This window comes from Falco peregrinus, chromosome 3 (assembly GCF_023634155.1).
Source record: "Falco peregrinus isolate bFalPer1 chromosome 3, bFalPer1.pri, whole genome shotgun sequence".
Lineage (NCBI taxonomy): Eukaryota > Metazoa > Chordata > Aves > Falconiformes > Falconidae > Falco > Falco peregrinus.
The window spans coordinates 57,866,345-57,878,492 of record NC_073723.1 but is presented as its reverse complement, the minus strand read 5'-3'; the positions used below and the strand labels follow the sequence as shown (position 1 = coordinate 57,878,492).

Below are 12,148 nucleotides of genomic sequence, written 5' to 3'. Positions count from 1 at the left end.
AGAGATAAGATACCACGCAGGTATTAAGTTCTGAATTGCCAGAAAACTTAAAAGAGCTTTATACCTTCCCAAGAACTTGGAAGATCCCAGTGGGTGATGGAGAAAGGTGTGAACAGAGGCTGTACACTAGGACAGATGGAGAAAATGCAAAGCTGCAGTATTCTGAACAGCTGATCCAACCTGATACTTCACTATGCAAGATGACCACCTTCACCTTTCCTCCTTCCATTCCTGAGACAGATCTGGTGCTTCCTGGACTCTTCCATGAACCATTGCAACTTCCCAACCCAACAGGAAACCATATGCTTTTATTCTGGGGGGTTAGGGTTGGGGTCTTTTTGTTGCTATGCTTTGGGTTTTTTGGCTTTTATTTAGTGAAAACATTCCTGGGTTAATTCTCTGCTAGAAAATAGCTTCGTTTACTGTGGTAATCTGTGAAGCATGAGCTGACACAAGGTAAAGCACAGGAATGTGCAGCTCTTCTCCTGGTGCTGGTGAGCTGTTAGGCTCACTGGTTCTCATTAGGATCTCCAGAATCCTAAAAGAGCTTTAAAAGATGGTGTTTCTCATTTTTTAAAAAAGTTCCCATTCACAACTTGCATAATTCTATGATTCTCTTAACACTCTCACACTACAAATGCCAATAGGATAAACAGCAGAAATTGTCTGAGTAACCAATCTCCCCAAACAGACCCATTCCTTTAAGAGCTACTGTAAATTTTCAAATGTGTAAATCTCTTCACGCTAAAAGAGACTAGCTGCAAACTTGTTCTTGCTAAAGGCAACCCCAAACCAGCACTCCTATTAAGACAGAGTGAAAAAGAAAAAACGAATTTATTTAAGAAAATGGATTTGCTCCCATAAAAGACTATGGATAAAAACTCCTGCACTTTTTCAATTAGCTCTAAAATGCCTGGAAAAAAAATAAGATCCTGAAATGAAAAACCTGAGAAATTACACAGTTATGCTGAAGAAAAAAATCTGTTGAAAAGCTAACAGCTATAAGACGTCTGAATACCAGCGCTGTTTTGCCTATAGTAGGTTTTTAACCTCAACCTCCGCTTCTTTTTTCTTTGTGTGCACACACGCAAATTCCCTCTTCACACCCTACATGAGGTATATTACAGCAAATGAAGTATAGCTCATCTGAAGACTCTCCAAAAACTGGAAACAAACATTGCAAGAGAACTTAAAAAAAATCTGGTTGTTACAGCTACCTGAGGACCTTGCAAGGACAAATGGAAAGTAAAGCATAGTCCAAATACAATTTGAACAGTCTTTTGGAAAATAAAGTCTACAACTCTAAATATCTAAATGTGAAACAAGGAAGTATGCGCTACCTTTACAAGGTGAACTCTACATAGGTAACGTTTGGCAAGGGGGAGGGGAAGAACCTCTATACTTGATAACAGAGGATGATTTCTAAAATGTACAATCAGGAATATGCTCTTCCAAGCATTGTTTTAGATTATTTCAATTAATACAGCTCAAAGACACATGTAAATGGTGTATTAAAATAGTTCTTTCCTACCCTGTTGGCTGCTTGGTTGGTTTTACTTTTTTTTTTTTTTTTTTTTAAACTGTCCAAGAATGCTATCTCATCAAAAGATTCTCATTTTTTTTGGAAATCTTTTCTTGTTATGTGGAAAGGAACAATTTTTTTTTGTCATCTTTTTTTGGAAAGCAATGTTGACTAGCATTATTTGTGTCACATTTTTAAAACTCTTTTAAAACTGTATTAATGAATTTTACATTATCAGTTGTTTATTTGTTGGGATTTTTCTTCCAGAAGTTATGGTGGGATGACCATTCAGTATCAAAATCATTCCACCTAATCCTTTTAAGTATCAACATGATCTGCTTTTTCTTTCAGTCTTAGGTGGTCCAAGACTGACAGAAAAAAATTACTAATCAGTAACAGAGCTCTAACCAGTTCAAAGTACTTCTATTATCTTTATCTGCCTGTTTAAAAGGACTGCCTTTAATAACTACTTTCTAGAATCCAGGTTATTGTTCAAGTAAATGTATCACATAATACATAGGAGCACTTCATATTTTTATCAACAGAAGTACTTCTTCAACAGCCCTATGATAAATAAAGATGATGTTAAACAACAGCTATTAATGATGCCTATTTTAAAATTAGCAGGTGTAATTTATATCCAGAAGTCTTAAAAGATCTAGCTAAAGCCTATGGAGGGGTCTAACAATTTTCAGTCAATCTTGGAAAATTGAGGACTGAAGGAAAAATAGGTTTGGAAACACTACAAAGCTTTATAAAAGCTTTCGGAAGTTGGGAGAAATTGACATTTTGTAGACAAGACAAACAGCTCCCTTGTATAAGTACACACCACCCAAGCACATAACAAACATGACTGAACCCCCCTGAAATTAGCAATTACTGATTTGTCTTTATCTGGTACAACACTGAAGATGCTACCATTTAGTAAGCAAACTCTGGTTTTACAGTCAGTCTTCATAACTCAGGTTTATCACTGTCCTTTTACACCGTACTCACCCTTGTTTTCAATAGGTTTTTACAGTGAAGTCTGTAAGCAAAAATTGCCCACTTCCCAGGAAATCTCCCCACAAATCAGAAGTGTTCCTGTGTTTCACTACTTTGGCTTGCTTAAACAGCAGTGTTGAAAAATGTAAAAAAGCTTCATGATTCAGTTATGTCCAGCCATTTGAACTGTAACTGGCAAACTGAGACTTTGTTCAGTGTTTGTGGATATGGCTTCTCCCCCAGGTAGCCTAGCACAGCTATGTGTTTTTAACTGCTTGTCACAGATGCTTTCTATGCCCTTCTCCTCATGCTGTTGCATTGATTATTATCTCTATCACAATACTGCCCACAACATCACTGTTTCTTATATTGACAGCTAAGTATTTGAGGCCTAAAGTTATCTTCCTGGATGAGATTATCTTGAAGGCCTTCACTGAAAATATCTTGAATCTATTAATTATAGTTACTTATGGGGACAAGAAAATCGGGCACCAAAGATTTGTCCCCTGCTTACCTCTGCAGGAGGATGTTTCATGATATACCCAGTGTCTCTTTACACGCAGAAGTTTGCTTTTATTGCGCTTCATGCAAGTAAGTTTTGCAGGATATTTTTTTTGGTAGCCCGCCCAACCTAGGAAGACTCTCCCTACTGAGACACTGAATGGAGTTACTACTTAAGGTGCCTCACATCAAAAGAAAAGGCCTAAAAACAGACCGAGATCCTGTAAGTTTCTCGTTTCAATCCCATTTGCAGAAGACTTCTAGCTTACAGAATCTCTATGAGGCAATCCATGAATGATTGTGTGGATCATCTTTACAGTTAAATGCCACTGCTAATCTATCTACTGATGCCTGTCTTTAAACAGGCAAAAATGCAACCAGCTCCCTCACATGCATTGGGAGGCCAGGCACTGCCATCTCTATGGTACCTTTCCAAACCCAAGGAACAGAGAAATTTACCACAATAGCAGGACAATTCTGTCTGTTCCCTCCTTCAGAATTTGAGCAGAGATTTAGATCAGCAGTTCAACAGTCATAACTATGGAATCATTTCACAATTTCGTATTAAATAGGATCTATAAACATATATATATTTATTTTTTTTAGCTTAGAATATCTGTAGCTTTGATATTTTATTTCTCACCTAGTTTTTCCAGAAGTATTTTTAACAACTTTTCGGAATGACTGATTTGCTGAGGATCTTGTAGACATAGTTCTAGGAGAAGCACGAACAAAAGTAGATGGTGGTGTCTTCGGGATCTTCTTTACTAAATGAGTTACCCACTTCTTCTGTTCATCTTGACAAGATGCCAGTAACAGCATATCTCTTGCTGAAGTTACATCATAACTCACTAGAAGTAAAAGAAGGGAGATGATTCTGTGAAAACTAGGACTCGTTATCACAATATAGAATTATGACATACCAGGTGTGCCACTGGAAAAAACAATGGCATGTATATATATAGTTGTATTGCATTTGTTTATATATTTCTGGAAGACAACAAACAGCAGGGAAAATTATGAATACAGTTTCTTTTAATATTGGTCACTCTGCATTCAGATTCATGAGTCTAACATTAATAATTAATATTTATTAACTAACATTAATATTCAAGTAATAAGAAAACTTATACTAATTGCAGTGTTAATAAGCTGGAAAGTTGTCTGGGTGCCTTATGGCTGAGTTCCAGAGTACATACTCCAAATGCTCCACTTCACAGGCGCACAGAGAGGAAATCTTTACTCCAGTCTGTGAAGCAGCTGAAGAACCACTCTTCAAGGTCTCGGCACAGCTTGGTCATGAGGCCTCTGCATTGTCCCTGATGTGGGCCATGATTAAGTACACAGAGAATGGTCTGGGAACCAAGGAACTGCTCAGTACATGGGCACAAACCTCTAGGGACCCTTGAGCTTTTGGGGTCCGCAGCAGCGCCATATCAGTTACACCACCAACGGCCTCCCTGCAGAGGCTTGCCACAGTTTCCTGTTCCTACGTGGTGTTAGCACTCTATTATTTTAATAGCATCTTTCACATCTAAAATCATAAAACTGAAGAGTTTAGAAAACTTTTAAAATGAAGTGCTTTTGTTTGCCTCCAGTAGTTCAGCAGGTCTGGCTAAACCATGCAAAGAATACAGAATGCAAAAAACCATGAGTATACCTTTGCATGGTGCAATTAATTCCTCCTTTTTATCCAAGTGGTCTCTATGGCACTTAACATGGCATCTTCGACATTCCAAGGCAGCAGGGGGTTTAAAGACATGCCAAAGAGGTTTGGCACAGGCCTCACAGTTGGCTGGGAAGTGGTATAACGTTGGAATAAATTCATGGCCTTTGTGATTTAGAAAATTTGTCTTCTCTGTCGGCTGTACTGGTTCTACCTCCAAATCCTTCCTGCATTCCCCCTCATTAGCATAGAGAATCTGAAAAAGAATTACTGCTGTGTTATTGTTGAAGTACTACATATTTTTACACAATTTTCAAAGAAGCCACCAAACTTTTTCAAGAGAGTTAAATAGAAATGAGAATACACTTCTTACTACCTGGAATATTTTAGGAATTTCTTCTGTTTCAGCTCTATATACATCTCCTTGCGTTACAGGCCGGACATGGAACAGTTTACTAGATTAGAAGAAACATGAATCAGAAAATGCTAAAAGGCTATGTATGTTTTTAAAACAGTTATCAAAGTGCTTCGAAAGTCTTATAATGTTTATGCAAGCAATACAATATACTTCAAGGCTGCAATATGATTCTAGGAATTAATTCATAAACTACAAAGATCTTGTCTACCCAAGGAAGACCAAATCATTTCATAGCACGGCAAGAGGGTTATCTTACGATGGGTTCAAGATCCATCATGGCCAATTTGCCTGTGAAAAAGGCTTTCAAATTCTTCCTCAGAAGACTGGGAAGTCTAACTGATTATTGCTAGAAAAGCTTACTGATAACCTTGGATGGAAATAACCATATGAAGTATAGTACTACTCACTGATTTTCTTACTAAATCGTATTATCAGTTGGTAAATAATCAATGCCAGAACATCACAAAAGGCAATCTGGGGCACCAACTTTTGAAAATGCTTTTAAAATTGGAACAAACATCATCTTACACTGGGTCAAGACTGTAAGTCCATCTATCTCAACATACTGTTTTCAACAGTTGCCGTAACAGATGTTTATGTAAAGAGAGTAAGAAACAGCTTGAAGAGAAAATAACTCTTTTCCTGGCTACGAGCAATTGGCAGCTTAAGCACTTCCTGAGTTTGAGATTCCTTCCAGACCACTATTTGTTAGTCACTGATAGACCTATTCATGAATTTTGAAACCTTTTCTCAATTACTACTCTATAAGGTCCCATAATATCAATCAGCTGTTCAAACATCACATTCAAGTCACCTATCAGTGATGGGCTTCAGTGATACTTGACACAATTTTCCTCATGTATAACCAGTGTAAAGGGATGACCATTTACTTTGTCACTCTAAACAGAAACCATCTGGAGAAGTTAGAAATGCTTTGGGCTTTATCAACACTGACCCTTCCTCGGACAGCGAGAAAAAGGTATGAAGCAAGGGGATGAGACCTAAAATCAGACAGCCAGTTCCCTAACTATCATGCCCTTCTTTAGAAAGCAGCTGTTGAAGCAACTGGAAAAAAAACAGTCATTACACTGAATCATGAAAAGAGATAGGTAGGTTCCACTATCTCTGACCCCTGTCTGTCATAACAAGATGAAGCTCTTCATTTCTGTAAATTCAGACCACTGACTACAGACAGTGGCACTTTATTGTGTATTTAACTTTTTCTGTAACATTTAGCAACAGTAGGACAAAGAAAAAGTAGTATCTTATCAGCACCCTGAAATACAGATAAACAGGCATTTTCCCACTAGTATGGGAAATTAAAATTTTTTTATGGAATGTTGATTCCAAGCTTCTAGATATGTTATCAGTTTTCTCACACAAAATACTCCTTTGCCAATTTGTATCCAAAACTACCAGTAACTTTACTTACTCTATATCTAGTACCATGGATGGATTAGACTGGTCCTTGTCCTTTTCATCATTGTAGAACAGTATCTTTTTACTGCTCACCACCACATACTGGGGAAAGAAAGGGTAAAACCAAGTTAAGATACCATTTACAAAAGCAACATTTATCCTACTGTACTGCCATATGCACATAAAAAACCTGAGTAAATTAAGGCTTTTAAACTAGTATCAGAAGATACTGAAATGATCACACAGACAGCTATACTACTGACAGCTGTGCAATGCTACAGCTGCAGTGACTGTTCTTTGTCACTGTACCCCCAAAATGCTTATGATGACTCTGGAAATCTATCTGTACAGAAACTTATGCAAGTAGCAACTGAAATTTATGTTACTCCAAAAATTACTGTATCACTGAGAACTTCTGGAGTGCAGAATCTAGCACTTATTGTTGAAGTTGTAAACAACAACTCTAGTTATAAAGACCTGCAGGACTCACTAGTACTTTGCACCAAACTGCTGGTAGGCTAAAGAGATTCTCACAGCTCCAGCTATTTCCTACACTTCTAATTTAATGGACTGGTAAAATAAACAGCCAAAATGATCAGCAGAAACAGAGGTCTGGTATACATTCCAAATCTAGGAATACACCGAGACAGTAAGGGAAAGGTTTGCAGAGGAGGATAAAAGAAATGGACATTCTTTTGCTACATGTCACTTTAAAGGTCAAACCACACAGTTTCATCCAGAGTGGTAAAGATGTTAAAGAACAGAAACATTTAGTAATATGTTGATTATTTTTTTCTGAGTGTTCTCAAAGTTCTTGCTCCAAATCTGCATATATTACACCTATCCTGTACCACTGAAAAAGTTGAGTACTTCAGAATGCACGGAGTTCTGGGGAATAAGCAAGAGCTACCAGGAAGGCAGTGAGTTTTCAAGCAGGAGTGGACTGCAGGACCAGTTTCAAGAGAACTCCCAAATGCTGAGTATGCCTGCAGTGTCTGCGCCCCCACCCTGAGAAGCCCAAGGATGCTGTGCTCAACCTAAAGAACTGACACCCTTTCAGTGCTGCTCACAATCACATAGAATTATAAACATTTCTTCATGACAGGAAAAACAAAGCAAATTGCTCACAAAAAAGTTTTGTAACCCAAAGGCCAGTTAAGATGAAACACCTCTAACATAAGTGCTTCCTAGTGAGTTCAAGCCTGTAGAATTTGCTGCCTGTTGCTCTTCACTGGGAGCTGCCAGTTCGCTGTCTTTGCTGAAACTGTCCATAGGCATAAACTCAATGACAGCTGTGGCAGTTCCCTCCCCTGCAGTTTCAAATGTTTTAGCAACAATGTATTAAAAGGTATGAGGTACTCAAGAGGATTAAAAAGAGGCAGACTGGCTGCTCTGTCTATAGTGAGCTCCAGATTCAGGTATAATATGACCCTGAAGCAGGTGAAAGGACAGAAAAGCAAGAGTGACTACACAAACAGTTCATCTTGAATTACTGGTAGGTAATTGAATGGGTTTCTGCATGATGCAGATACTGACAATTTAAGTAAATGGTGTCTACTCCTCCTGCCAGAGGAGGCTGAACCTCCTCATTACACTGGACTAAGTCAGAACCTGAATATGAAAGTTACCTTAACAAGTTTATAGAACAGTCTTTTAAAAATGCATTCTGCAAGTTGCATCTCAATTACTGAAACTAGTCTAAAAAAAGCCACAAGGGATGTTCCCCCCCCCCCCCCCCCCCCCCCCCCCGGACTAAAAGGGGCTTTCAGCTCCTCAGTCAGGACTCTTAAATAGAAAGCCTGATCAACTTGAAGTACCAGGTACTAAGCTATAATAGTGCGAGCCTCTTGCTATTTTCCCCACTGAAGAAAGAGTCTGTGCTTGAATTCCTTTGATCTAACTCAACAGAAAGCTAATGCTGCCTTTGTCTTTGAAGCCTGCACTTCTGCCCTTCACAGGCAAGAGCTGGGCCTTAATATGACTACTGTAACAAATGCAAATTCTAACTGCAATGGAATTCAGTTATCACACTGTATACAAGTCTTGGTGAAAGAACAATTTAACCTCACCAAAAAAAAGTTATGTACAAAAGCCTCAAAATCCTGTCGTGCACATCCAAAGATCTTCTGACGGTTCTGTTCTATAGTGCTTTTTGAAGGGTATTTGATCAGCTCCCCTTGGGATGAAATGAAGTTCCAGATAAAAATACAGCTAACCCACGTTAGTGTTAACTTGAGGTATAACTCAAGTGTTTATTCTCAAATGATTTTCCACACTCACCCCTTTCTAACTTAAGCTAAATGACTTGGAGGGCATGGGGTAAAACCATCAGTGCTACTGACATCTGAGTGAGAAACGCAGCAGCTCAAGTTATAACAACTCCGGCATCAATCCAATGGCACTGCTAACGCAATTTTGCCTTGCCTTTAAGTTAATCCGGGCATGCCTGTATTTGAGGTTGCATATCTCCCACAAACACCAAACTGAAAGCGCACGAGAATCTGAACAGAAGCACCTGAGGAGGCTGACTACAAGCCAGCTTGTTTCAGATACGGTACAGTTCAGCCAACAGAATACATGTAAGTCAACATGGCCCCTCACTACTGTGCCTCACTGGTTTCAACGACAGCTAGGTTAAGGAATCTTACCAGCATGAGTCATTTTATGACAGAGGCATCCATCTATACTTCGAATTCCTTCAAAGTGCAAAAACTATTATTCAAACTAGGAAAGTATGAATGGAGTAACTGCCTAAAATACCTTGAGGGAACTAAACTAAGTATGCCTATACTGGGCATGCCTAAAGAAGCCCAAATACAGTCTTTCACTGGAGAAGCTACGTTTATCAGAAGTTTAAAATTTTAATCATCAGAGGATGCAAGAATCATCTCCATTTCTAGAAGACAAGTAGAAAAGGTTGCTGGAGATATTCTGACAGGAAAATGATGCAGTATTTTAGATAATCCAGAGCAGGATAAAGCTACATGACTTGTGCCTAGGCACAGTCACTTCTGTTCATGGACACTGCCAGAAGTCTGACAGCAACCTGGAGAATCACCTCCAGAACAAGAGGAATCAAGCAGCCTTAGCTGTCAAACAGAACAAGTTGTAGAACAGATTTACAGATAGGTGTGTTTCATGAACACCCAAACACTACTGGCATTTGACTCAAATACGGCATGAAGAATGTCCTTAACCCTGTCCTGTAGATTTCATAGAAACATAGAATCACAGGATCATTTAGGTTGGAAATAACCTTTAAGATCGTCAAGTCAAACTGTTAACACAGGACTGCCAAGTCCACCACTAAACCATGCCTCTAAGCACCATATCTACATGTCTTTTGACATTCCAGGGTTGGTAATTCCACCACACCCCTGGGCAGCCTGTTCCAATGCTTCATTTCCTGCAGTTCTGCTAACAGGGAGACAAAGTGAAATGCAAAGAGACAAGAAACCAACTGAAAAGCATTTGAGGTATCTATAGCAAACCTGAGGTTCCAAATTGTGGGAAGCAAACATATGCAATGCAAACAAGTGCCGCATTGAAACTCATGTGAGAGTCTGGGAGAATACTCTAAGCAGCCATCAGCTGAAATACGACAGAGCTTAACACTCAATCTCTGCAAGCTAGAATAGGTGGCTGTGTTAACTTACAGCCACATCACCAAGAAGGTCTGGTACTGATGTAAAAATAGGCAGGTCTGGAACTCAAAACACTCCCAACTATATGAAGTAGGTCATGTTAGCCAACTGGAATCAAAGGACTTCAGCAGCTAACAGCTCAAAACAAACACTTCCGTGCTTCTTTGAGAGGAACTAAATCCTCCTTTAAATTTTGTAGGAACCACTTCTAACACTTGTAGAATGTGAACATGAACAACAGCCTCTGAGAAGGACTTTTCAGCAGAAATCAGACAGTTAACTTGAAAGTGTCATGAACAAACTGAATAATTTCCAATACTGGTCTTTGAATGTAAGGAAGGAAGATGCAGGGAAATAAACTATTTCATATGAATTGGTTGCAAAATTTAAAAAATTCTAGTGACCATGTTCACTTTTCCAACTTGTTATATTAAAAGATGTTCAAAGAGAGAAACTGGAAAGCTAGAAAACAATCAGAAACTGGTTCTAAGCTTACAGGCACCCCACTTTGAACATCTGAAGCTTCAAAGAACTAGATCATAACCTCTGCAGAGGCAAAACAATACTGCTTTGTTTAGGAGTGGGTGTTTCTGTTTCTGTTCTGTTTCTTTTCAAGAGAGACTGACCATTTTAAAAGTAAGGGACATGGCAGTGTCCTTGAAAACCATGTGTGGCAAGTTGGTATGATACACTCTTCCACGGCCTTCAGAACATTTAGGTGTGGTATTCCCTACTCTCTGCTGTCAAGTTGCACAAAGAGCTTATTTTTCACCAGCAGGATTATAAAGAAGCTTACTCAAAGGAGAAACAAAATTTTGAATAGTTCCACGATGCCCATTGTAAAGCATTTCCTCACCGGCCTGTCATGAATTTGCACAATGTTATTACTACAGATTGCATGCTGAACTTGAATTTTCTTGTTGGGATTTTTTTTTTCTTCATTAAAATAATGTATACACACTAAATTGTTTTAATTGTTTTGTTTGCTCCTTAAATGTGAGCTGTAAAACCAATCCACCATACGCCTAAAAAACTTTTCAAGGGAGTTGAAGAAGAAAAAAAAACCCCATCCATTTGTACCTGTTTCTTCCAGCCATGCCGCTTTATATTTCCTTTGTTTGGTATTGAAAGCCAACCTTCAAGTCTTGATTCTGGTTTAAAAAAAATGCATATTAAATAATTTCACGTATTTATAATAATTAAGCAGAATAGCACAAAAGCAAACTATTACTAGAAAGGAAAATATACTACATGCAGTAATAGGCCATTACCTGTTCAGCAAAGCAAAATAAAAAGCACAGCTAAGTAAAAAGTAGATACAAGTATTTACTTCATGCTTCATCACAAGCTAATATTTGATTATACAGTTACCACAAAATACAGTGAAACTGTTTTCCTTGATGCCAACATCTAACACTGTATGTAAATATTTTGCAAAGAGCCAGGCAGGAAAGACTTTGCTTTGAAAATGTGTTACAGCTTAAACGGAAGATGATTAAGAGATTCTCAATATAAACATAATTTAATATTCAGCGGGGCCAAACAAAAATACTCAGCAGAAAGATGCAGCAAGTAAAACAAACCAGATCCACATTTTCCAAGGGGAACAAAAAAAGGAGAGCGCACAAGAGCAAGCAAAGCTATACGGATGTCCCATTACTCACAGAAGATAAGCATAGGAGATAAATAAATAAGGAATGCAGGAAGAATCAACTAGATATAAAGAATAAGAGACAAGCATTTTATTTAAATTTTCAGTGGACAGTTTTTGAAAGAGTAATGTAATAAAGTATTTTCCTAATATGAAACTACAGAAATAATTTAACAATGATACAAAGAAGCGTCACAACAAAGACAGCATTCTGCCTAACGTGGATTATAGATTTTAAAACCCCCTCCAGATAACTGATACTTGGGTTTGATAGGCATTTTTTAAATTAAGAAGTGAGGTAAAAGCAGCGAGAAGCTATTGTGATTCCGTTAATTTGACACAG

At 38.2% G+C, this 12,148-nt stretch overlaps 1 protein-coding gene across 1 annotated transcript in view; it reads right to left on the bottom strand.

The window, feature by feature from the left end:
* ROCK1 (Rho associated coiled-coil containing protein kinase 1) overlaps positions 1 to 12,148 on the bottom strand; it is a 93,371-nt gene that overhangs the window by 3,614 nt on the left and 77,609 nt on the right. The window contains exons 28-32 of the mRNA XM_005243285.4: positions 11,235 to 11,305; positions 6,524 to 6,612; positions 5,050 to 5,128; positions 4,668 to 4,929; positions 3,651 to 3,858 (exon numbers count right to left, since the gene is read on the bottom strand). Of these exons, the coding sequence (XP_005243342.1) occupies positions 3,651 to 3,858; positions 4,668 to 4,929; positions 5,050 to 5,128; positions 6,524 to 6,612; positions 11,235 to 11,305 (709 nt within the window). The remainder of the gene's footprint in view (positions 1 to 3,650; positions 3,859 to 4,667; positions 4,930 to 5,049; positions 5,129 to 6,523; positions 6,613 to 11,234; positions 11,306 to 12,148) is intronic.